The sequence below is a fragment of the Rhinolophus sinicus genome, chromosome 18, assembly GCF_057876585.1.
Source record: "Rhinolophus sinicus isolate RSI-liver-muscle chromosome 18, RSI-T2T, whole genome shotgun sequence".
NCBI lineage: Eukaryota > Metazoa > Chordata > Mammalia > Chiroptera > Rhinolophidae > Rhinolophus > Rhinolophus sinicus.
In genome coordinates, this window is record NC_142518.1 from 9,407,512 (window position 1) to 9,435,400 (window position 27,889).

The 27,889-nt window shown below is 40.6% G+C and overlaps 1 protein-coding gene across 3 annotated transcripts; it reads right to left on the reverse strand.

Moving 5' to 3' along the window:
• Positions 1 to 1,042: 1,042 nt before the first annotated feature.
• Positions 1,043 to 27,849, reverse strand: ASB9 (ankyrin repeat and SOCS box containing 9). Of its 3 annotated transcripts, XM_074323246.2 has the most exons (9): positions 27,332 to 27,849; positions 26,355 to 26,448; positions 19,650 to 19,878; positions 13,810 to 13,889; positions 11,441 to 11,548; positions 8,319 to 8,469; positions 6,488 to 6,622; positions 4,840 to 5,031; positions 1,043 to 1,262 (listed from the first exon to the last, which is right to left on the reverse strand). In XM_074323246.2, the coding sequence occupies exons 3-9, from the start codon at positions 19,768 to 19,770 to the stop codon at positions 1,138 to 1,140; spliced, it is 912 nt and encodes a 303-aa protein (XP_074179347.1). In that variant the 5' UTR covers positions 19,771 to 19,878; positions 26,355 to 26,448; positions 27,332 to 27,849; the 3' UTR covers positions 1,043 to 1,137. The 3 variants fall into 3 exon arrangements, with proteins under 3 accessions (XP_074179347.1, XP_019601876.2, XP_074179349.1); XM_019746317.3 differs by lacking the exons at positions 26,355 to 26,448; positions 27,332 to 27,849 and adding an exon at positions 20,189 to 20,372; XM_074323248.2 differs by lacking the exon at positions 1,043 to 1,262 and adding an exon at positions 1,279 to 3,185 and having other exon boundaries at positions 26,355 to 27,849.
• Between the last annotated feature and the right edge of the window lie 40 nt (positions 27,850 to 27,889).

The following is a 27,889-nucleotide window of genomic DNA, read 5'->3' on the forward strand; positions in this document are numbered from 1 at the left end:
TTAAACACCTGAAACGTGGCTAATGACACTGAGGAACTGGAGCTTTAATTTTAGCTCATCTTAATTAATTTACATTTTAAAAAATAGCCACCTATGGCTAGTGTAGGGTTTCTCAACCTCGGCACTATTTACATTTTGGACTGGATCATTCTTTGTGGTGGGGCCGTCCCGTGCATTGTAGGATGTTTAGCAACAGCCTTGGTCTCTAGCCACTGGATGCCAGTAGTAACCCCACCCATTGTAGCAACCAAAAAAGTCTTTAGATGTTGCCAAATGTCCTCTAGGGGGCAAAATCACCCCTGGTTGAGAGCAACTGGGCTAGTAGCTACTGTATTGGACAGCACGGTTCTAGAATATGCCTAATATGTATAAAATATTTGGGTTCAGAAAAAGAACTGGGCCCTATACTATACTAGAGCAGTAGTGGTTTTATTATAACAGGGAAGGTTAAAAAAAAAGTCAGCAATTATGCATAGTGCCAAGAGGGTACTAGACTAATCGAAGGATCATTGCATAAATTATATAAATGTCTAACCACTATGCTGTACACCTGAAACTAATATACAGTAATACTGAATGTCAACTGTAACTGAAAACAAAAAGTCAGATGTAGATAAAGAAACTTCTTTCTTCTTTACCTGCCTTCCCATGTAACACAAATGGAGCCAGAATAGTGGTATTAGAAAATTCTGTCTCACTCCAAAGTTCCCAGGATAGTATCAGAAAACCTATACTCAAATCTGGTTTTCCTGTCCTTGCTTGGGTAACTGGACAAATTGACCCCCCTGATCTCAGTGTGTCCCCTGGAGAAGGGCACGGATAGTACCCACCTGGTGGGGTTGCTGTGAGGGCTAAATTAGATGACGCACAAAGTGTTCCTAGCTCGGTGTTTGGCATGTAGTACATATGCAAAACAATAGTTATTCTTTTAGCTACCCTTTTCCGGGCCAGAGGGAAAAATGTCTTCATGCCTTCCAACCAATAATACAAAAGTACCCAGTGTGTTTCCACTGAAAACAAACATCCCATTGAGAAAACTAGCCAAGCTTTGTAACCTGACTTTATTTTAAAATTCCAATGGCCAGAACACTCGATAAGGTTTGTCTGTTGTTTTGTGACTCCATTCCTTTGACATATTCAAATGTGTAGGAGAAACTGTTTCACCTCCTCCGGGAGGAAGAATCCAGTGATTTTACGATGCAGCTGGATCCCAAAGTACTTCCGGATTCTAAGGCGGCATAACTGCATCAAAGAAGGGGGCCCTGGAAAAAAATCAGACAGCCACACATTGGTTTCAGTGATCTAAGACAACTTTTCCATTCCTTCTTTTAAAGCATACAAGATACAACATTGTGATAAGGAAATAATTATGGTACTGTTTAAGATCATTTTCTGTGTTTTATAGGAGGAATTTTTAGGCCATGTTTTCTCTTTTCTGGACTAACTGAAATGAGTTTATTATGTTTTTATTTAGAACAGACTGAAAAAAATTCAAAGCTTAGTCTCACTAAGGGAGGCTTAAGGGAGCTAATTTTGGAATTATGAAGCTACAGAAAATTCCCAATAATGAAAACAAAATTCATGTTTAATGGCTTTCTTTATCTTTTACATTAAAAACAGTAAGCTCATATTTCTAGAAGGAAGCATTTTTATAATTTGAGCAATTTTAAGATATTTGAATACAATGAGTTATCAGTGAATCAGATGTTATCTTAAATCATAATTGTTTTTATATTCTGCATTCAGAGCTAGCCCAATGCTTCAATTCATTGGTGAAAAGCGAACTAGCACAAACCTTGCATAAGGAACCAGCCAAGAGTTTACATTTTAGGACAGTGGTTCTCAACGGGAGTGGGGGGAGGGAGAAAGGAGGGATATTTTGCTCATCAGGGACACTTGGCAATGTCTAGAGGCATTTTGGGTTGTCACAACTTGGGGAAGGTGCTGCTGGCATCTAGTGGGTAGAGGCCAGGGATGCTGCTAAACATCCTACCGTGCATGGGACGGTCTCCAATGGCCCCAAATGAGAACAATGCTGACGCTGATAAACCCTGCTATAGGGTAAAAGAATGGAAAATGACTCCCGCCACCACCTGCACCAAACTATAATGGGGATTCTCTTTTGGTTATTAAAACCACTCTTTTAGAAAAGCAAAGCTATATAGCTCCAAGAACTCCACAGGGCAGTGGTCCTCAATCCAGACTGTACTTTAGAATCACCTACTGGAAGAAGGTGGCTTTAAATTACGTGATTTTGGGCCCCGCCCAGAGATGTTGTTTCAATTATTGTTGAGTGAGGATCATGCATCTGGATTTGTTCAAGGCACGTGCCCTGGGTGCTCGGATTGTGCCGCCAGAGTTGAGAATACAATCAAAAGGACACAGTGGCTTCTAATTTCCTACAATGTCACCAAAAGCTACAGGATAAAGTGGATTGCATATTTCTCCGATGATGGAGAACAAGGAGAGGGGGAAACAACACATACAATCAGAGAAATCAATGCAGTATTTTCAATCAGGCCCTCATAGCACCTTCAGAAGGTCCCTGTTGGAATTTAGGATAACTTGCAGATTATATTCAGTGCACTCAAAACATATATTAACACGTTGCAAAAGGTGTGCTGTGGGGAAACAACTTACGCTCATCTCGCTAAGGAACGCTGAAGGATATGACTAATCATCTGTGCTAGATACACCGTCAGGGACAAGTGTAGGAGGTACTGATAAAGAATTACGAGGAACAAGACATCAGAGCAAGCCTGATGGCGAATCCGGAAAAGCAGAACATCCGAGCAAACTCGGTGGAGCTACCGATGCAAACTGAGTATCTGCTGTTTACCACAAGTATGATGATGTACAACTGTCACCTTAATCCCATATAAATTGACCTGAAAACCCACTACAGCTTCGTAGCCATTTGCCACACTCAATAATAAAATCAGCTCATTCTATGTTTCTGAATTGACATGTTGCTTTGGGTCTTCACTTCTTTTTTTCCCCCAGCAACACTCAAAATGCTTTACAGCCAAAGTGCATTCAGGAGTGGCTCCTGTGGAGCTGGGATGAAAGAGAGTCATTTTCAGTTTTCAGTGTTTGCCACAAGTACACACTGCTTTAGATGCTTCTCAAGGTGGTTGGGTCATATTCTTGAACTCCTTTCCGGGGACACTCAGAGACAGAAATGACTGTGTTAAAAAAAAATAATAATAAAATAAATAAATAAAAGAAATGACTGTGTGAAATCCACAGGTCCGGCTTTCTGTCCCCATTTCCCATGGGTTTTCTGCCTGCTGAGAGGTGACCTTACCAGAAGCCCAAAAATGACTCATGGAGGCAAAAGAAGTGGCGATTCTCTCCAATAGAAAACGGCATTTTATAAACCAGTGGGATCATTGGCCACACTGTCACTGAAATGTAAATAAAGGAATTAAAGGTAACACAGGTGTCTAGCAATAACTTTGGGAAATAAAGTAGAAGGGAAGAGTCAGTGGAGGCAATCTGAACATTGGGTGTGTGTGTGTGTGTGTGTGTGTGTGTGTGTGTGTGTCTTTTTTACTTTAGGGGCTCCGAGGCACTTATGCCTTAGTGGAGCTCTTTCCCAATTAAAAAAATATATATGACATTTTGAAATTGTGTTGGTGTAAAGATTAATATAATCCACGTTGAGTTTTATTCACTTGTCCTTCCAATTTTAAAAGGAATTAAAACATTTCTGTGGGCCCCAAGTATTGTGCTGTCTGTGCCTGCTGGAGAAATCGGCCCTGTATAGATAGACAGAATTTTTTCAAAACAAGAAATCTTCAAACTGCAGGTCCAGTTGCCTGGTATTTACCCCACCACTTAATATAAAGGGCTTCTATTGGACTGTTTCTTGCACCTACGGTCAGTGTTCCCCAGCCCAGCTGGCATGGCTTGGGGAGTACAGGCCTTGTTTGGGGGCCCCAAGGCTGGGATTTGACTGCAACTACCCTGGAGTAGTGGGAGGAAGAGGTGAAAGGATTCCATGGCTACTTCACAACGGTGCCCAGAGCCAGCCCTAGTGCTTGGCATGTGGGGACAAAATAAGCCGATTACGACATGAGAATCCTTCTGCTAGGAAGCCTGCTGCAAAGTCCCACAAGCCCTAAAACTTCAAGTCCACACTGTGGTAAACAAAGCAGGTCCTAAGCTGGCTGCTCTCTTCCTCTAGGGACAACTAAGAATTCAGTCTGAGGGATCTTTGCTCCCCACCCCAGCCCACACGATCTCACAGCCCAGGGAACTGTCCCTACCCCCTTGCAACTGCTCAATCACAAGGTCAGAAGTGTCAGTTCTTATTTATGGAGGAATGTGGCCTTATTGTTGATTAACTTTCATAGTAAACGTTTCCAGATTGCTGTGAATCATTAAAGTCATACTTAGTTACATTCTTACCCCCAGAAACCACTGCCCAGTAGTTCGGCCCGTCTGTAGTACAGTAACACATTGTGAGGACATTAGACAGCCCCAGAGAGACCTCTGCTACATCATTCTAAATAAAGTATGTTTTAGCCAACGTTAATATAAAAATTTTAAAACAATATCTTCATTCTTTGAAAACTGGCCCATCTCATCTATGAGTATTAGATTACCCAAGACAGCCTGTCTCCCACATGCCAAACAGCAGGATGGTGCTTTATTCCATCACCAGTACTGCTCCTTGTTGAATACTAAATTACATCAGCCACCCACAGTGGATGACAGCAGACAACGAGCCTTTCTATAGGACCAGAAGTCAGAACCCAGTCAGTACCTGCCTCCTGCTAGAACCCGCAGGAGTTTCTATGGGTTAGGGTTTAGGTTCGGGCAAAGGAGAAGCACCTTCTCTCTGCAAGAAGAGCTGTAACAGAGGGCTCTCTGGAGACACCAGCTCTAAGGGACGTTTGCCTTCGGCATTCTTGGCCTGGGTGTCTGCTCCAAAATCCATGAGCATGCGGGCCAGCAGCACACAGGATGTTCTGGCCACTGCGTGAAGAGGGGAGTCCAGACCTCGGCCTTGGTTCACGCTTGCTCCTAAACAGTGACGAGAACAACAGAGACTCAGCTGAGGGGCAAAGTCCGAGCCTCCCCCTTCTCAATGCACTGCACCTCAAAATTCCCTAACAAAAGGGCATCCACAGTGAGGATAAGAATTCTCCTGAGAAAATGGAAGATGGCTTGATTCCATTTAAAACATGAGGTACATGCCATTTGACAATGTCACTGAATGTACAGCATGAGCTGTGAAGCGTATGAGGTTTAAAACCTCACCTGTGAGTGCAATACATAGGTGTGATACATACAAGAAAAATCCTGGTGGCGTGACAGCTGCCCATTTTTAACAGGCCCCTAATATTAGCCAGTACAGACCTGAAGTGAGGCTAGATGGTGAAATCCCAAGGTCACTGGGAAGGTCACAAAGTCCTCCTCTTTGGCAGCAAAGTGGAATTCTAGAACTATGCCAGCCAATTCTATGCCTACACTTTCATCAAATCCCTACCCCAGGCTGGATGCTGGCTCCCACTCTGACATATGGGATCATGTGGCTTTTCCTCAGTTGCTGTCCCTCTAGTAAAATGGGCATATATGTCCATTCAATAAATGTTAACTGCTTTGTTCTTGGGTTTGTGAGGCATGTCACACCTGGACGAGACAAAAAGAAAGAGAGAGCGAGAGAGAGGAGAAAGGAGGGAGGAAGAAAAGAGGGAGAAGGGAGAAGGAAAGGGAGGGAAGGAGGGAGGGAAAGAAGGAGGAAGTGAGGGAGGGAGCCAGGCAGGGAGAGAGATGGAGAGAAAGGGAAAGAGAGGGAGAGAGAAGGAGAGAGAGAGGAGGGAGAATGAGAATGAATATGAATGAATATGAATCTCCTAATTCATGGCAATGACTACTAGATGAGTAGAAGGCAGTAAGAACTATAAGAACATTCAGGGGGGGAAAGATTACTGGAGTTTTAAAGAAAAAAACAGGACTCAAATAATTAAAGAGGTGATGACATGGTGTTCCAAGTTTTGAAGAGGGGACTGGACAACAGCAGGGAGGTGAAAAAGAATGATGCTACACAAGCCTTTTCAAAGATAATGTAATATTTACAATGGGCTAAAAATGAGGCAAGTGCAATTTCCAAAACAAAGAGAATTAGTGAAGAAGGCCCAAAATAGGAAGACTCAGCCTTAATCCGGCAACTTTGGGAGTTATCCAGGGCCTAATAATATGATAGGAGGGAGGAGGCAGAGGAAAGGGAGGAGAAAGTAACCATCATCAAGGACCACCCTGGGAGGAGATATTACCATCATCCTCATCATTATCCTCATTACAAGTGAGAGAGCTAACGTGAAACAGTTTAAGACAAGTCCCCATGGGAACACAGTCAATATGAATCCCCACCTTGTCCAACTCCACTGCCCACACGAACTCTGAGACATAGAAAGAGCTTTAAAATACATTTAATTTACTTTTCATTTTCTTTGTTTCATTTCGCCTTTTGTTTTACCTGACTCCAGCAGCTTCTTGACACAATCTATCTGCTCCTTTTCACAAGCCAGGTATAGGGGCGTGCCCAGGTGGCGGATGTTATGGTCAAGGTCGGCCCCATGAACTGCAAGAGACTCGATGCACTCCATGTGGCCTGCAGCCCAAAGCAGGAGAAAACAGTTACAGCACAAGTTCTCTCTCTCAGCTAGGAAAACAGCACCTTCCCCATTTTTGTGTGTGATTTTAAATCTGCCAGCAACTTATCCAGGGGACCAAAAGCTGTTTCTTTTGCTTTGAATAGGGAATGATTTTAAGCACTGCCATGAGGTCACAGGTTGACCATGGATGTGATCTGCAGCTCCGAGTGGAACAGCAGTTGAGTTTACTGGCCTTGGTAAGCAACCAGCAAGCATCCGCCTTTCCCATTGTTTGGGCTTCGTAATCGGTCCGAGTATACAAACGGAAGTGAGAGTTGGGGAGAGGTATGGAAGAACAGGGACTGAAGATGGACCTGGAGAAGAAAGGGCACAGCACGGGTCATGGGACAGGGGAGCTCACTTACAACCTCACCAAGGACAGGCCCTGGGAGAGACAGGCCACAGTGGGCACAGGCGATGCTTAGAAGAAGCTGCCAAATGCAACATGAGCGGGGCCCAGTCTGGCAAACTAGGTTCGGTGAAACTGAATCAGTCACTCTTCCTTGGTCTAGAATGTCATACTTTAAACATTGCCCCTTTGCATTCCTCTTGTTTTGGTTCATGTATCCAGTGAATATGAGTTAGTGTGTCTCTTAGTGGATACATGTCAATGCTTTGGGAGATCATTATAATAATAGTTGGGCCAGTCAAATAGGGCTGCTGTAAGGATCTGGGGGAGCCATTTTGTGAAAGCCACTGGGGAAACAGAAAGCCCTCTGGCAAGGTACGGGGATGGGGATGATGGAGGAGGGGGAGGGCCGCGGCGGCATTGGAGAAAAGCAAAACTTGCATTTTTATTTTTTGTCTCAGAGTTAAGAATATCAGAAAAAGTGTGGCTTTAAAAATTCTACACTAGATGAATAAGTTATAGGGATGTAATGTACAGCATGGTGACTATAGTTAACAAGACTGTATTGTCTACTTGAAATTTGCTGAGAGAGATCTTAAGTGTTCTCACCACACAACAAAGGTAACTATGTGAGGCGATGGATGTGTTAATGAACTTCACTGTGGTAATCATTTCACAATGTATATTAAATCACATTGCATACCTTAAAGTCATACAATTTTATTTGTCAATCCTACCTCAATAAAGCTGGGGAGGAAAAAAGAATTCCCCCAAACCGTATGAAACAACTTACATTCCCCAAACTTCAAAGTTTGTTTCACTTAGCAAACTTAAGTAACCTTGAGACAATATTCTTTAAGGCCTTTAAATAGAAGGATATAATTTGTTTTATTACATAATTTGATTTCTATGGAGTCATGGGTTTCACGATATATTCAACAAATATTGATGAATAGTCTACTATATGCCAGGCTTTGTTCCAGAAATACAGCAGTGAACATTCCAAATGCTTTAAAAAGGTAGCTCTCAAACAGACTGCATCAGAATCATCTGTAAGGCTTGTTAAGCAAAACACAGATGGCTGGATCGCCCCCCTTCCCCTGACCCCAGAGTTCCTCATTCAGGGGGTCTGCCGTGAGGCCCAAGAATCTGCATTTTTGTGTGCTAGGTCTCACTGATGCTCTGGTCCCTGGACCCCACTGTGAGAACTACTGCTCTAAAATAGACCTCCTCTTCCTTCTTTCTCTCAACAGTAAGATCCCTTGAAGGAGTGGTTGGAAAACTTCACTTCACAGTAGCTTTACCTCTCTTAGCAGCTTCGTGGATCGGGGATGCCAGCTCACTCACAGGGCAGAGGCTGGCTCCATGCTGCAGAAGCAAATTCACACAGTCCTGGCTGCCGCTGACACAAGCATTAAACAAGGGAGTGTGCCAGTCCATGGTGATGCCATCCACCTGGAAAGGAAAGCTCCACAATGAAGACAGCCTCTGGGGTGTTCTGGGCTCAAATCTATACTCTACCACCCCGAAGCTGTTATTTAACTTCAGTGAGCCTTCCATTCCACAGCTATAAAATGGGGACAAAAATACCAAACTCCACGAACTTGATGTGAAAAACTGAATGAGGCATGGAATGTAAGGCACCAAGAATGTTACCGGATGTTCTATCTGCTCCATGCCCTCCCCAGGAACATGAACTTGGAAACCGGTTAGGATATTTCCATACCTTACAAACGAATCTCTTTATTTCAAACATTTCATCATAGACCCATCCCACACCAATCCAGTTTCTTCAGAGCAGTCAGAGTAACTTTTTAAAATTGTTAATGTATCATTTAAAAAAAATTTTAAACATGATTTTTATACAAATATAGAGTGAACACATGCCAAAGATTTTTTTTTAATTCATTCATTAACTACTAAGATGGTAAGGCTGGCTCAAAGGAGAATTTATATAGTCAGTCAATGGAATGCTGAAATACATTTGCTACTAAACACAAAATTGGTTAATACCTTATAGGGCCATAAAACTATAATCTTTGGGGCTATCTTTGCTAATGTTGGAAATCAGACAGAAACTTACATGTTTGCATTGAACTGCACAGGGTTTGGGCTATAATTGAATAGGAAAGAGCAAAGCCAAATGCAGATGCATTTTTCTATATTGTTAAGACATTCTTTGGTGAACCTGTTAAACAAGAATATAGTCCTGGCAAGGCCAGGACTAGTGAGGCACAAAAGATGCCCAGGGGGTGCAAAATTTAAGGAGACGACTCCCTCCTAGAGCTGTGAGAGTGCTGCACGCCCCTGACAGTGAGCAGCTCTTTCAAGTTTGCACCCTGGGCACCTCTTGTCTCTCCTGAGCCCTAGCCCTGTTTCCAAGTGTTGGGTATGTTTTCTTAACCAAAATAGAAACCTGATGATGTTTGTATCCTTACCCCTCTCACCCACTCTACTCTCCCCCTATAAGGAATGATTTGAAGTCACAAAAATATTCTCACTTTCACTTCCAGGCCTTTGCATTTGGTGTTCCTAGTGGGTAGGCGGTCCATATCCCCCCCCCCCCCCCGCTTTTAGCTAACTCCAACAGGTCATTGAGCTTTCAGCTTAGACATCACTTCCTATACGAAGCCTAGTTTGACTCCCTCCCTCCCCATCAGAAATAAATGGGTGAGGAACATTTCTATGTGCTCCCAACAACCCTTACTATTAATACTTATTACATTGTGGTCGTTTGCAAAAATGGCCAGAGTTTCTGCACAGCATGCAATGCAGCTTTGCAATTCTTCATAAGATGAACACTATTTTTTCAATACTTGAAGCTGGGCTTGCCCATGTGACTTGCTTTGGCCAATGGATGGGACAGTAACAAATGTGTTTCAAGCAGAGAGCTTGCCCTCTTTTGTGGCTCTTGGAATCCCTACTACCATGTAAATAAGTCCAGACAGCCTGCAAAAGGATTAGAGACCACATAGAGATTTTCTGGCTCCCCAGACATCTCGGCCATACGAGTCAAGGTCATCATGAAGCAGCCTGCTCCAACCAACCTATCAGCTATCCTCAAGTACATAAGTAAGCCCAGCTGAGGTCAGCTGAACCAGCCCAGACCAGAAATGCTGTCCAGCCAATGCAACGAATTGGGAGATAAATAAATGGTTGCTGTCTTAAGCCATTAAGTTAGGGTGGTTGCTACCCAGTAAAAACTAATGGATAAAAACAGTGTATTGTAATTGCCTGCTGTGGCTGAGATGGCATGCATTCAACAAACCTATTTTCTCTCTCTTAGGCATATAACCATACTGCGTTACCCAACTTCTCTAGCAGTTGGGTGTGGCGTGAGATCTGACAAATGAGATGTGGGCAAAGTGATATATGTTACTACCTAGACTGGTCCTTAAGTTTTCCGTGCACAATCCTCCACATCTTTTCCCCTTCCAACCACCTGGAATGGAGGCTACCTCTAGAGCACACGTGGAAATGACTTACTGAAAATTGTGGAGCAGGATGGAAGAAGCCTGTATTCCTGAATCACCCATGGAAAAGAGTCACCCAACTGGCAATGCCCACACTGGAATGTCATTGAGCAAGAAATACACTTTCAGTGTATTAAGCTACTGAGACTTCAGGGCTTATATACTGAAACAACTAGTGTTGCAGTCAGTAAAACACCTGTTTATCTGGCTGTCTCCTCATTCAATTTATAAGTTCCTGAAAGTCTTTATCCAGAGTTAGGCATATAATAAATGCTCAGTAAATACTGGTTGAGAGAATATGAGAACCTCATATGTAATTTTCTGATCAGACTTTCCCGTCACTTTTGAGCATGAGGAGACTTAGTGAATGGAAGATGTACTGGTACCTACTTTCAAATTCAATGATTCTGTGTCTCCCTTGGCAGATCTCTCATGGCAATCGCAATTCTCATTCTTCAAATAATCATATACCTTTTTCTCTTTCAATCCTTGCAATACCACAGTAAGTTACACAACTTTTTTTGGTATTTCCCCCATTTTTCACATGTAGACGCTAAAGCTCAAAGAATAAGGAACTCGTCTGAGTTTCCAATGTTAGTAAATGGTAGAAATGGTCTGGGACCATTATTTAGGTGTCGAGCCAAATGTGCTGTGTTTTCTACAATATTTCACTACCTTCAAGCCGTAGGAATGAAGACAGAAATCTAACAGCTAATTATTAGCAGTGACTATTAAAGAAAATGATACAGACTTGAATCATTACTTTCTAGCTAAAAATTCAGTATTTCATCTATTGCTAAAGCAAATAAGCTGGAAGGACACGATGCTTTTGAAAAATACCCCTCTTCATATTTCAAATAAGGCTAATCAAAAATGCTGCTAATTATTCTGAAGGGATAAAAATAGTCATTTTTCATTCATGGTTATTAAGATGCTATTTGAGCTGTACTTACCTGAGCTCCATGCTTCAATAAAAAGTTGGCACAAGAGGAATGACCTCCAAGACAGGCTTCATGGAGTGGGGACACGTGATCTGCTGTAACGAGGTTCACAGGCCACCCCTGGGAGACGGGACATGGGCAGAGGAACGGGTGCAAAACATCAGTTCCATAGGGTTGGTTTTTCAGCCACAAATGCAGTACTATGACGATTCTTTTAAAAGTTAACCTGGCCTCAAATCTGACAGGATACTAAGGTATTGATAATGATGTAGAAAAACATGAACAAAAAAAGGATGTTTCATTCTGCTGGTGGGAGTATATTATACAACCACTTAGGAAAACAGTTTGACAGTATGTACTGTATTAGAATGTATGCTACACATACCTGTTACCGAGCAATTGGACTCAAGACTGACTTGCATTTTGCTCTCACCCTCTTGCCCTCCCTCTTGCTGGCTTATTGTTTTGATGAGGTCTTTGACAAGCAACTATTCTTGTGTGTATTCCTGCATGGTTGGGCTGAGCCTCTGATGCTCCAGCCTTCAGCCATGAGAAGAAAATTTCTCATGTCGCCACTGGTCAAAGAAGGATGGGAACAGCTTGGAGCCAAGCCCAGCCTAGATTAGCTGACGCAGAGACTCGTTAGCGAGAAACGTTTATTGCACGATACCACTGCGTTTGGAGTGGTTGGTACACAGCAAGAGCTTACTAATGCAGGTAGGTATTGGAATGCTCATTCTACGAAGGCAGAAATTGAGGTTCCAGGAAGAGAACTTGCTGAAATAACGTGATAGAGCTTAAACACATGGTTCCGGCTGATGTTCAGTAACCATATAAATACTGAATATAAATCAGGATCCGTCCAATTTAGTAAGTGACATATTATAAAAGCTGCAATGATCATTTTTGTCCTATCAAAATAAGCTAAAAGTTTCATTTTATCTGAGAAGCAGCTTAACTTCTTTTAGCTAGAGTTTTGCGCTACTATCTATATTTCTATTTATAATAGGCTGTTGCTATCAAAAACAGCTTAAGATAGTGGCTTGGGGTAGTCTGAAATTTTTCTCTAGAAATTATTTTCTTATAGGAGGATTACTTAGTCTGGAAAGGTCGATGAAATTGGATTTTTTTTTCAAAAAGCATATTTATTTTCACTAACCACTGCCTGAAATTTATCATGTCCTTCAATTATGCATTGAATTATGAATGTAGACAGCAAACCAAGTCCTGTAGCAGTATACAGGACTATCATAGAGAGGAATTACAGATATTTTTATTACAATTGTTACAGATATTTAAAATATCCAAAATATATGTTCATCCTACTTAGCAATTATGGTTGGTCATTAGAATCACCATGAAATCATATTTAGTTCATTACTAAAGAAGTTCATATATTACTTGGTCACACAATTGTCGTTTAATATTTTGATAGGTTTCCTTTGTGTTTTGTTTTATGTATTTAAAACATTAGTCTAACAAGGGATTCATAGACGTTGCCAGAATGCCAAAGGGGACTATGGTACAGAAAGGGCCAAGCGCTCCTAACTTAGAAGATCTATTATCTTTTCAGAGAACAGAACATCCTGAACAAAAACTTTTTTAGAATGTTGAAGGGTGATCTTAACTGCTTTCTTAGACATGCCTTTGCTTAAGATCCACCAAAATTTCAAAACCAGCAAAACTCAAATTAATGTGTACTTGAAATTACACCTGAGGGGCAGAGAAATTAATATCAAACTGGGCAGAGCCACTATCAACTGGAGATTCAATAGAACTGAAAATGTCTCAGAAATTATAAGATGACATATTTAAAAAGACATTTGCAAGCATGTCTTTTTTCATATCAGGGGTTTTCAACCCCAGCACTACGGACATTTTGGGATGGGTAACTTTTTGATGTCCTATGCAATGTAGTATGTTTAGTAACATCCCTGGTCTCTACGTATCTCTCTATCTACTAGATACCAGTATCAACCCTTCACCCCCATCCCAGTTGTGACAACCAAAAGTGTCTCCAGACATTGTCAAATGTCCCCAAAGCGGCAAAATCACTCCAGTTGAGAACCAACACCACATGATAATTTTTAGGAACATAGTTTATCGAATAAAATGAAGGCAATTCGAATGCACTCATCTGCCCATTATTCATTCAATAGATATTTAATACAGCACCTACTATGTGCATAGAATTGTGCTAAATTCTAGTATTAGGCCAGCCTCCAAATATAAAATATGGTTGGATAGGACGAGATTCACCTCACTTTGCTGAAGATGAATTTATACCTTAATATCAGGCTGTGATTTTTTTTTTCTAAATGTGGTGAGCAGTAGGATGTGCTTAATATTTATTTTATTTTCTTTTTCAAAAAGCTACCTACCTGGCTTATGAGTTTCTTCAAAGACAGCAGACTCCCATGGATCGCAGCTTCATGCACAGGAGTCCGATCAGACACAATATCTGTGGAAAGGGAGGAAGGGGTTACATCCTTTGAATGTACTTTAGACCCAAAGGCTCATCCTTGCCCATCCACCAATAAAAGTCTAATAGGTCTTATTGGATGGAGACGTTGGAGTCAATCAATCAAACTCTCATCAGGACTTCAGCATTTCTCCCCTCCATTAACGTTTCCTGTACACAGTTTATTTGAAATGTCTAAGGACCTAAAGAAAGAACTACAGCCAGTGTCCAAATTAAGGACAAAAGAGGTAGATTGGGATGACAGATGGGTTACTGTACTTCTACTTACACACTGATTTCAAAGGCAAATGGTCCATTTAGTTAAGTGAGAGCTTCACTAATTACCAGCATTAATGTGTTACGCTGTGGTTGCCAGTCTAGTTTCCCGCGTGAAATACAAACTTTGGCATCACAGCAAACAGTGCCATAGACTAATAGTAGTAATCAAGTAATTACATACACCATTAGGCTTGGAATCAAATCTAAACAGAACCATATCTATTTATGGATTACCTCCTGTTCCAGAATCAAGTGCAAATTAGAGTTCAGTCTGACCTTGTTAACAGGGACATTATTTACCCCCCAAAGGCAGCATGCCGACGTGGTTAAGGGAAAGCTCGGAATTCAGACCCTCTTGTCTTCTGAGCTGTGGGTCCCTGGACAGGCCCTAAGCTTCAGTTTCCTTCTCTGCAAAGTGAGGACAGCAATATACTTACCCATGGCTTAATATCTATTAGCTACTGTTATTATCCTGCCCTAATGCTAAACAGAGAGTCTTGATTACATCCCATAATCATTGCTATTTAAAATAGCAAATTTGTTCCACAACTATATGGAAGGAACGCACATTCTTAGGAAGGAAGCCTGTAAACTGTATCTGAACACATTAAATGCTTTCCTCTCTCTTTCTAATTGAGTGTGGATGTAATCTGAATGAGATATAGACCTGAATTTTTCTCATCTCAAACTGCGTCTAGTTTCCAGAACAAACGCAGGAAGTCAGAATGTGAGGAGGCTCGTCTGAGCTTGCTTCAGCTCCAGCTCGGCCTGCTTAAGTAAACACCACTACACACAAACAAGACAGAATGGTCTGTTACTAGCCATGCCTTTTAAAGGAACTCATATGTCCTAAAAGCTGAGAAGACCTGGACAACTTTGAAAGGCCCTAAAGGAGGAGGTGAGAACACTTTGTACTTAACATGTGTTGGCTGAGGTCGGCCTGCTCCATGGAGCTAGCAATGTCCCGGAAAATCTGTCCCAGTGAGCAAATTACCATCCTTCCAGATGGATTTATGAAGCATGTAATAGGTAAGGGGAAGCTAAATGAACCCGCCTACACACTGCCCATCCAATGCTTTTCTTCTGGTCTCACTAAGGTACTTGAGGCACCTTAAGTCAAGTGGCTTTTCCTACCTCCAAAACCTTATGCTCAATAGAAACTCAGTGTCCTCAAAGCATTCTCCGAGGTTCCAAATTCTCTCAGGAAAAGCACTGCTGTCTCTAGCACTCACAGCCTACAATCCAGACTGCAGATTCAGAAAGATTTCTCTCGAAATTAGTATTCAAAGGACAGTTAATTCTATCCTGTTGGTGCTAATGCAAAATACCATCCACACAAAATCTTGAGTGAGAAGAAAGAGCCAAAAATTGGAAAAGGTTTTGAAAATCAGTCGTAAATAGATTTGCAAAAGTACCCTTATGGATCACCGTGTGTGTGATGATTAATCTATTTTTCCAACTATGGGCTCAGCTGCTAGGAAATAGCGCTGCCACATTCCTCAAACTTTCTTGAAGCTACCTCAGATAATTAGAGGTGACAGCCTCAACAGTCCAGGCAGGTAATTTGGGTCCTAAATAGTCAGTCCGCTCAGGTTTCATTAAAATGATGCAATTATATTATCAAGTGCAGGCAAAAATGGGCTCTACTTTCTATTCACTTGTCATGGAACCATTACTCCTATTTAGGGTAAATAAAGAGTTATGTACTTCTCTGAGGGAAAAAAAAAAAAAGGCTACCTGAGGTGTGCTTCAGAATGTAGCATTTACAGAGCAGACTCTGTCTTTGAGAAGCGCAGGGTGTTGTCCTGGTAGGTGGCTGACAATATCTATCTGTCTAACAGCTTTATTGAGCTATAATTGACATACTATACGACTCAGCCACTTAAAGTCTATAATTCAGTGGTTTGGGTATACTGATAGAGTTGTGCAACCATCACCACAATCAAGTTCAGAACATTTCATCACTCCCAAAAGAAATCCCTTGCCCATTAGCAGTCACTCCCCATTTCTAGTACCTTCAACCTCTGGAAAACACTGATCCGCTTTCTGTCTCTATGGATTTTCCCATTCTGGACTTTTCACATAAATAGAACCATACCATATGTGGTCCTCTGTGACTGGCTTCTTTCACTGGGCGTACTATTTCAAGGTTCATCCAGATTGCAGTATGTATCAGTACTTCATCCCTTTTTATGGCCGAATAATATCCATTGCATAGATAGACCACAATTTACTAATGCACTAGTTGATGGACATTTGTGCTGTTTCTACTTCTTGGCTATTACTAATAACACTGCTATGAACATTCATGTACACTTTTTTGAGTAGATGTATGTTTTCAGTTCTGTTGGGTATACACCTAGGAATAGAACTACTTGTATAATATGGTAACCCAGTGTTGAGCCTTCTGTGGAACTGTGGCTGGACCACTCGATATTCCCACCAGCAGTGTATGAGACTTTTCTTCCTGATTTAAAGTCAGTTTAGACTAGGGCTTGGTAAGGCTATCACACTGTGCTTATATTCTTGCCCAGAAGAAAAACTTGGGCCCTTGTAAAACCAAAATTCATCTCAAATTTATACAAGGACTTTAACCTCAACAGGTCTCTGAACAATTGAGTGATTGTGTGAAGACTTAAAATTGTGACAAGGAATGGTTGACATTTTTCCTAGCTTTGAGAGCATGAATTATGCATGTGTGTATATATGTGTGTATGTGTATGTGTACATATACATATATACACATATAGTTTAGCAAACACCATAATTTGCAACACGGATTAGTCCACACACTTACTTTAGCTCTTGAGAACACTGAGGAGATATCCAGGAGATGTCTCCCCAGGGTTTTCCAGAGCCCACCCCCCCCAAACAAGCAATGAGCTACAGGCTCAACACGTGTGAGTTACACCCAGAAGCAGCTTTGCCTGCCTTTCTGCTGATAACTGGAGAGAGCAGAATCAATGGAAAGGAGACCTTTTCCTACCAGAACACGGATGATGCTCACCATAGGAGACTATGGATAAAGGGGAGATTCAAAGTCACAATCCCCTTTCCACTGACCCCACCAAAGTCTTTGAAACTCAAGGGCCATAATCTGTATATAACATGTTATCCAAGCCCTTGGTATATATGAAAGATTCTTCCCCAACACTGTTCAGCCAGGGTCTATTGGTTTTACTACCAAAAATGAGGTCAATGGCAATCAGTAAGTCATGGCTAAATGGGGCCAGCGAGATCTCCTAATGAAACCACTCCCTAAGTCCACCAATTAGTGCCATTAAACTTAACTTTTCTTTTAAATTGAGTCTCCATCAAACTTACAACACATTAGGAAAGCTGCCATTTCCTTTTTATTGCAATTTCTGGAATGATTTTTTTAAATTTTCATTATTTCATAAGAGATTTAAAATGCACTAATTGGTACATTCTAAAAAGATCTATTAACGGAGCCACGCAAGCTGCCAGTGAATGCTGGGCCCGTAGCATAAATCTATCATCCTGGGAAACATTTTGCAAGGTCAAGGGGTAAAAAGAGAGGTTGGGTTTCTGTGAGATGGCGGAAGCATTTGCTTTCAGTCTTTGGGATGTGATAGGGTAGGACTGAGCCCAGCCTATCTGAGGTCTCTGACTCCCGACCTGTATTCAGTCCCATGTCATCAGGCTGCGCATTGACCATTGGCACTTTCATGTTTAAAATATTAACTCCTTACCCTCCCTTCCTCACTCTCCTCCTAAGCCAGCTCCTCCTCCCAACTTCTGTCTTCTCTAGACTGCATATCTGACATTAATTTAGGCTTAAAAACTTTACAATGTTGGCTGATTTCTCTCCTTTAGCTCCAACATAGCCTAAGTTTTCTTTCTTTTGAAATTATCTCTTATTTGTGCTTTCTCTGTCATTTCCAAGTTTGGTCCAAATGCAAGGTCCATGCTTGGATTAGTGCAGTGGTTCTCAAAGTGTGGCCCCCAAACGGCACTGTCAGCATCACCTGGGAGCTTGTTATAAATGCAGATTCCCAACCTCATCCCAGAACTACAACTGTGTCAGGGGCTCTGAGGGTGGGGCCTAGCCATCTGCATTTTATCAAATTCTCCAGGTGACGCTGATGCACGTGAGAGTTTGAGAATCTGTGAGTTAGTGCTGGAATTTCCCATGACCCCTCCACAATCCATCCTGACTGTGGCTACCAGTTTAATTTATTTACAGTCTTCATGATTGCCAGGTCTCTGCTCTAGAATCACCGATGGCTCCAAAGTCCCTGCCTCATGAAGGTTAAATTCTGCCACCCAGCTTTTGAAGGTTCATTATCACGTTTCATCTCTCCAAACTTTTTACTAGACTCCCTAAGACACTCTGCGTTCTAGCTGTGACCGTGTGTTCACTTTTTAAGTACCATATATACTGGGAGTGCCAAAAAAAATATATACAACCAGAGTTGTACTAGGACCTCTAGAAACCCTAGTGAACATCAACATAATACTTAGCTGTAAAATAATCATGCGGAAGTCAAGCGAATTGCTGATTCTTTTGCTTTAAAAATATATTTATCAAATTCATTCTAAAAAGTGATTTCGTGTGCCACTCTCTTTTCTACTGCTCCAAGTCTATGCTCAATAATCCAGTTCTGCCTTTTCAGATCCAAATCCTATTCACTGCTCTGCTCATTTTACAAGCAAAATGGGATAAATGAATGAATGAGCAGTCTTACCTATTCAGTAAGTCCAAGGAAAGGCACTGTGTATTTTATTCCTTATGTTTTCCCCCCTTTCAGCCCGCGTACAGTAGGAAATTAATAAGCCCTAGCTGACTGCAGGGTCCCTGCATAAGTCCATTTGATTGCAAGTGTTCGGGGCACCCTACCAGGGTGCTGGATATAACAATCTCCCCTCTAAGGCCTACACCCAGTTTTCAGATTCCTTTCAGTTAGCAGCCACCTGCTGAATTCTCACAGGAAAGGGCTGTTGCCCGGAGGTGTGAATCTCTATACATTAGCAAAGACACCACCTGACAGGTGAGACTCATACCTGTAAGACACTTCTCCAAAGGTTAAAAAAAAAAGGCTCCTTTTAAAGTGAATCGATCAGGTTTGAACATGCTTTATAAACCCAGCCCCACCTAAATGCCAAATACCTAAAACCTTTTGAATCAGTTTTAACAGCCTGCACAAATGTTCCTATTTATAAGTAACTTTTAAACCTCCAATTTAATGTAAGTGATGCATTTGACCTTTAGAGCTGAAGCTTTTACTGGAGAATAAACTTTGACAGTTGACTTTCTATGGTCTATAGGACTCTGCACACAGAGGTGTACACATTTTTGAACAACCGTGTAAAGGATATATGCTCACAAGCTATGGACATCGGTCCAATAAGTGCCCCATGGACTTATCTCAGATGGAGCCACTGAAACTGTCCAGCCCTGTTCTCTCTCCGATAAACAACCTCTCCCCAGCACTCTGATTCCACAGCCCCTAGACTCACGGCCCATCAGTGGATTTGCAAGGTGCCTGGTATCAGGAGGGCCTCTGGGCTTCCTGACGGTCCTGTCCTGTGGTGCACCATCCGTGGTGCTGTCCTGGGCTGAACAAGCTCTGTGTTCCATTTCAATGGCTTGTGAAAAGTTTCAATTCCATGCTTCTGCTCCTGAGAAATTCTGGCACTGCAGCCTGCGAAGCTGCACCGTCCTGGTCAGATGGTAGAGAACAACTGTCTGCAACAGAGAACAGAACAGGCAGGATAATCCAAGTGCTACTTGTGGTCAGACACATACACACACACACACACACACACACACACGCACGCACGCACGCACCCGCAGGCTCCACCTAGCTGGCTGGAGGCTGGCCAAAGCCCAGGACAGCCCCCCAAGCCCCAAGTCTACAAAGTAGCTGATGTCACCTCCTTTCGAAAACTGAGACCAATCAGTGAGGAAACCTTGGGGTTTTCAGGAAGGAAACAAAGTTTGTAAATTTTGGAGAGTGAAGGAACTGGGTGGGGGTGTAGGAAACCTTGCTCCTTACTGCAGCCTTGTTCCCCCCTGCCAGGATCCGTTTGTTACTTGGGGGCTTCTTGTGGAGACAAGCCCCAGAACCCAAGAGCAGAGAAAGCTGGTATTGCTGCAGCCCTGCTGAACTGCTCACTCAGCAACATGCCCAGCACGCCCAGGCCATCTGCGCATGTGGTTCCAATTTTTCTGGGAGTTTCTTATGGGGAAATGTATCTATATGTTACAAACATGCAGGTTTGGAAAAGCACTTGTTTTCTTTCTTCTAACTGCAAGGATTTCATTAAATGCCCTGCTTCACCCTTCCTCCACACATTATATTTTAACTTCTAAGTAAATAATTAATGGTTGTTATTGGAAAAACGGACTGCTGGCTGGCATGGGGGCATGGAAGAGACCTACCATCTTTGTTAAAAATAAAAAGTTTTACTTTGTGAAGGCTTTGCCTTTACAACACATTTGGGGCTTTGCACGTGTCTTTGCAGATACACCATTTCCCCTCACCCCTGGGTGCTGGTTCAGGCTGACGGCCACTTAGATTCTGGCTACTTCTCTCTTCCAGGTGGCAGGGGATTTTTCTTCCTCCTTTGGGAAGGCACTGAGTGAGTCTAAGCACAGTCTGGCTGTGAAATGGCAGACTGTTTTTAAATGCCCAAGATGTAGCCTCACTGTTTCAGACTTATGGATCCTCGTTGAAAGACATGGTAACTATTGTTAACAGTTTGAGGAGAGTCCTTCACATTTTATACTGCATCTCCGTGTGGTACATATGTATACACATTTATCCCCTAACATCTGTCATATAATTGTAATTATATTGTTCTATGCTTTTTACACTTATTTGTCTTGGGGATCTTTCCATTTCAAGCATATATAGCTTTCGTTAGTCACTACTGCAAATATTTCATTATTTTCCCATGACGTAGGCAGAATGTTACCATTTCTTTTACGACTACAAAAATACTGAAGTCCATATTTTTGTACATATGGCTTTGTGCACACGTGCAAATATTTCTGGAGGGCAGATGCCTAAGGATGAAAATGCTGCTCATACACATGGTAATTTCTCTACAACTAAAGACAGGATGGAGTAAAAGTCAAAATGAAAAATTCTGAATGAGTTTAGTACATTGCATCAATGACGATTCCCTGGTTGATATTATACCACAGTTTTACAAAGTTATTGGGGGAAACTGGGCAAAGCTATAGGGGATCTCTGTATTACTTCTTTTTTTTAATTCAAGTTTATTGGAGGTGACAATGGTTAGTAAAGTTACATAGGTTTCAGGTGTACAATTCTGTATTACATCATCTATAAATCCCATTGTGTGTTCACCACCCAGAGTCAGTTCTCCTTCCATCACCATATATTTGATCCCCTTTACCCTCATCTCCCACCCCCCTTCCCCCTTACCCTCTGGTAACCACTAAACTATTGTCTGTGTCTATGAGTTTCTGTTTCTCATTTGTTTGTCTTGTTCTTTTGTTGTTTTTGGTTTATATACCACATATCAGTGAAATCATATGGTTCTGTATTATTTCTTACAATTGCATGCGAACCTACAATTATCTCAAAATAAATTTCAGTTTGAAAAAGGGGTTGTTCACTTGAAATTGAGATAAACACTCTCAAATTGCCCTCCCACCCTATTTGCAGAATTAATCGAGAAAGCCATGAGCACATACATTGTTCACTACTCCATCAGGAAAGATTTGAAAACCAATAAAACATGTATTTGGCAGAAAGGAAGAAATTTACTCCCAACTAGACTGGATGACAAGGAGTTAACAGAGGGGCCCAATGGTTCCCGGAAGCTGGACTCCATCACCATTCTTTTAGAGTAAAATCTGCATAGTACAGCTTCTTTATTTACCTTTAGTTAAATTCCAAGAAGATAAGGCTTTTCCATATTCAAATTTAAGTTTATTGTCCAAAATGACAATAAAGATTTCCAGGCTGTTGCCTTAGTACCTAGTAGGGAATTAATCAGCTTTCAATCTTCTCATTATATTTATAATGCTGATCAACACTTGTGAATATTGGAAAATGGGAACTGATTTTTTCAAATTGTTTAGCAACAGTTCTAGGCAGGAATTAGAAAACCATTACAAGAGAAGCTCATGCATTTTTAAGGATCTGTATGAGGATAAAGCTGAATTACATGTGTATGAGCTGTGATGATGGAGAGTCATACGACAAGAACAATCTTACCACTTCTAGACAGTCCTTGTGTGTATGTTCAGGAAACTTGGCCCAGATTAGGTAAGAATTGTGTCCTGCAGCTGCTGTAAGGCCAGCCACTCCTTTTCAAGTGCAGTCTTAACACCAGCCAGCCTCTGCCCCACCCCTCACCTAGCTGTCCATTGTTGATGTCACACATGGATTATGACTCTTTCCTCCCGAGGCCTTGGGGAGCCCTGAAACTCACCTCCCATCAGTCAAAGTGGGCCCAGGGGCTGAAACCTCTTCTCATTCCACTTAGCACTTTTTTCTAGCACAAAACATTTAAAACCTAAAAGGAACACACCTTCTCTGAAAATTTGGAATGATCTGTTTTTGCTGTACATCTGTTTCAGTTGTTCTTGCATAACTGGCCCTGCATGCTGGGCTATCTGAGGTTGCTACTGTGTTTCCCTGAAAATAAGACCTCACCGGAAAATAAGCCCTAGCATGATTTTTCAGGATGACTCCCCTGAACATAAGTCCCAATGCGTCTTTTGGAGCAAACCTTAATATAAGATCGGTCTTATTTTTGGGGAAACATGGTACTTTAGAAAGCAGTCACTCATTCCTACCCCATCTAGGAGTACAATAACATTCCAACAAGGATGTGTGTTTAAAAATCTGGCATAATACAGTATTCTTGAGGAAACAGGCAAATTAAAATTGAGACAGTCTGTATAACAATGGGACTGGATTCTTCAAAAATGCCAATGGCACAAAGCACAAAAGGTGGGGGTCCTCTTTCCAGATGAAAAGACTTGATAACTAAATGTGATGCATGATCCTTGATTGGATCCTTATGGGGGGAACAAGACAAAAAAGACCTCAGTGCCACAATCATGGAAACTTAAATATGAATGTATATCAGATAAACACCGTTCATTAATGTCAACCTTCCTGCATGTGATCACGGCACCACGTGATGTAGAAGGATCTATGTGTTCCTGGGAGATGCACGCTGAAGTGCTTAGAGCAGAGCCATATGGGAGCGTGATGCAAAGGGAGAAATGTACATCCCTATGTACACATTTTGCATCAAAGAGAAAAAGTTAATGCAAGTTCTATAGTCAAAACACGAGTGTATATATATGAAGCCCACATTGCTCAATCTGTTCGCAAGCCATTGTCATTCCTCAGAAGCCCAACAGCCACATGTCCCAGAATGTCAGGCTGATTAGAAATGCTGTTCTCATTGCACAATTATACAGGGTCATAAAACAAACAAGAGACTGTCTTAAAATTTTTTGACGTTTTAGTTATCGTGGGCTTTTTTCCTTAACATTGAATTTTTAAAATCCAGCACTAAAATATTTATCTGATGACTGAGTTTTTCAATGCCTCCTTACATTGCCTCATCCAATTCCTAGCCCTGGTGAAGAATCTTGGTGTCCATGGTTTACTCACAAATGGTTCGTTTAGAAAATGTTTGTATATGTACTAATTATACATGGATATATATATATATATATATATATATATATATATATATATATGTATATATTATATAGGTATGTGTATACACATGTATACACATATGTACCGCATTTCCCCGAAAATAAGACCTAGCCGGACCATCAGCTCTAATGCGTCTTTTGGAGCAAAAATTAATATAAGACCCGGTATTATATTATATTACATTACATTATATTTTATTATATTAAAGACACAGTATTATATTATATTATATTATATTATACCCAGTCTTATAGTATAACAACCAGTCTTTATTAGATTATATTATATATTACCCTATATTATATTATATTATATTATATTATATATTATATTATATCCAGTCTTATAGTAAAATAAGACCAGGTCTTATATTAATTTTTGCTCCAAAAGACGCATTAGAGCGCATTTGGCTAGGTCTTATTTTCAGGGAAACATGGTATACGTACATATACATACAAACATATGTACATATACACATACATAGAGAGACAGGTAAATGTTGCAAAATGCTAACAATTGGTGAACTGAGATGATGGATGTACAAATATTCATTGTATTATTCTTGCAATTTTTTCTATAAGCTGGAAATTTTTCAAGATATAAAAACCCATGTAATTTTACTAACCATTGTTACCCCGATAAATTTTAATTAAAAAAAGGTTAAAAAAAGAAATAACAGCAGAGGAAGAAAAATTAATAAATGAAAATGAAAACCTGACATCCTTTTTTTACAGGTTAAACTGATGTTAAAATTTGAAGCTGTTCTTCTGAGTGTGACCGTGTATTTGTCCTAGTACACACTCTGCTAAAGGAAGATGATGATATATTCCGCACGCAGATGTCCGTGCAGGAGCAGCCCCTGGCAATGATTTGTGACGGGAAAACGTGAGGTTCAGAGCATTCTCCCCTGACAAGCTGTGATTATTCAACAATTCATCCCTCACCACGACAGCTTCAGGCAATGTCTCTGAAGCATCAGCTGTTCTCTTTGTGTTAAGTGTATAAAATCTTAGCAATGAGCATTGTTACTGAAAAAAAAATCACCTGTAAACCTCAAGTAGATTTGACATGGCATTATTACAAATATCAGGAAGAAGAATTACTTGGGGAAAAGCAATTACTTAATAAAATATTAACAAAAAACTTAGAGATGTCGATGACATATTCAACCTTTTAAATAATTTAAGGGATTTTGAAAGAGTTGAGGCTTAAATCTTCAAGAGACACAGGGAAGCTTATTTTTTTTTTTAATAATGGGTCAAGGCAGATGATGGATACAGTCAGATAAATAACGGATAGATAGATGCCAGATAGACACATGGTAGATAGATATATTAGATGTCTGTATATAGACAGATGGCATATGGATGGGTAATATTGGGTATTTGGTTATTAAAATGTATTTCCCTTAAAATGATTGTGTATCTATTTTAAATTATTTTAAACTACTATTTTAAATTGTCTTCTTAACCAGTAAATACCACTTCAAATATTTTCTAAGAAATACTTCAAACATTTAAAAAGATTTATTAAAAAATGAAGTTCACACTAGTATTATTTATAACAAGAAATTAGAAATAAGTATCCAGCAACATGGAAATAGCTAAGGAATATGACACAACCATTTAAAAGGATAGTGTAAAAGAGTTTGAAACTTAGAAAATCATTATAGTATGTATGGTTTGTGGAAAGAACAGAAATCAAAAATAGTTTTATAATAGGATCGCTATGTTAAATCAGGCAAAGAAACCAAAACAAAACCAAAACAAAACCACGATGTACTGAAAAGTCACTAATACCTTAACAGTAAAAATTAATAAATATTACGCACATGAATAGTTCTTTTAAAATGCAGTCACCCCGCCAGGGACCTTGCCTAATTACCTTATCTAAAATAGTAGCTCTCACCGTCACTGTTTACCCCCATCTGCTTCATTTTTCTTATCATTTCCTGACATGATGATATACATGTACGTGTTGCTTATTTCCTGCTGCCGACACTAACACATAAGCTTTACTAGGGCAAGGACCATGTTTATCCTTTTCACAGCCTCAATCAGTGTCTGGCACATAATAGAAGCTGAGTAAAAACATGTTGAACAAAGTAATTGAGAAGTTATCCAAGAGCACTTCAAATATGATTGACATTAAAAAAAGTATACTATTTGGGGAATAAACCATCCCACATCCTGTGAAAAATGTAATAATCTATAATAGTGTCAAGAATCCCCAAAAGCAAGCAATTATAATCTCATATAAACCAGATGATTCGTCTGATGGTCTAATTCTAGTTTGATGGGATGTGGGACTCAAAGGGAAGTGAAAGACTAGCGCCTCTCCAATCTCTACATTCATAAATCATAAAACATTGCAGTAACTCCAAGATGCAGGGATTGAGACCTGTTCTGTATCCACATCCTTCTGGAACGAAAAGGATCGGTTCTGGGACTCAGTTCAGGATTAAAGAGCACCCTCCCCCCCAAACACACACACACATTCTTACCAGACTGGTGGGGTCCATAGGAAATATTTGTGAAATCCATGGTCGGCAATTTCAGGAAGTGGAGGAAACAGCAGGATTCCCAAATTCCTTGGGCCTACAGGCAGACCGAGTATCATAGGACATCCTGGGGCTTAACACAGAGCTCAGACATTCAGCAAGATGCAGGATGACCTAAAAAATGCCCTCAGCATAACACTTTGAAGATAGAAAGCCTCCAATTCCTGAATGTTCTATGATATGCGTTTTAATTTATCAGTATTTTCCTTTAAAGTGACTGCCTTTGATATCATGCTTAGAAAACACCTTCCCTTTCATGTATATTCATGAACACTTTATTCTAGTACTTATAGCATCATTTAAAAACTTTTAACATTTAAAACACTAGATTCATTTTTGAAATATGATGTAAAATAAGAATTTAACCTTTTCCCCAAACAGTTAACTAATTAAGATTAACTTATTTGATGTTCCAAAGTTGTGAAAATGAGAAAAAGGTCTGGAATAGTGCTAACAGAAATATGATGCTAGCGACATATATAATTTCAAATTGTACTGTAGTCACATTTCAAAAGTAAAAAGGGGAAATAATTTTAATAATACATTTTAGTTAACCTAATATATTCAAAATATTGTCATGTCAATGTGTAATCAACACCAAAATAATAATTCATATTTTTTGTACTGAGTCTTCATGTAGTGTGTATTTTAGACTCACAGCACATCTCCATTCATCCTAGCCACATTTCAACTGCTCAGTAGCCACATGTGGTGAGTGGCTTCCATATTGAACAGCACAGGTTTAGAGCAGTTCTCTCTCTCAGCACTAGAGACATTTTGGACCTGACATTTCTTTGCTGTGGGAAGCTGCCCCTTGTAAAATGATCAACTGCACCTCTGACCTCCACACACTGCATGTCAGTAGCACCCATCCCTTAGTTGTTGCAACCAAAAATGCCTCCAGACTTTGCCAAATGTACCTGAGGAGGGTGGAGGCAGCGTACAACTGTTCCCAGTTGAGAATCAAAAGTCTAGAAAAACTGGAAAAATAATATATGTTTGGAACAAATCATAGGATCATCTGAGAGAAAGTGTTCTTTTTAGAAACTAATATCACTATAGTCACTAAACCATGACAGAAGTACTTACAATAATTAAAAGTCTATCCAATTTTCATGTCCTAAATTCACAAAAAGGAGAAGAAAGGATCTCAGAAGGGGAAGGGGCTGGGAAGAAGAAAAAGGAGAGGTAGGAGAAGAGAAAAAAGGAGGAGAGGAATGCTGTTTTTCGAGTACACCTTTGTGCTTATTTTGGGCCCCTACTCACAGAAATAATATTGACGCAGCATTGAGCCCATCTCAGTGATTGGCATAAACATGTAATTATTTCAAACACCCTGGGACTCTTGACTTTGCAAATAAATTGGCAGGTGCTTGGGTTGCATCAAACCGTGCCTGGGGAGTGCCCAGTGTCTATTTCAAAGAACAGCATCTAATATCGAAAGTGATGAGCGACAGACCCCACCATCCAGGTGAGCT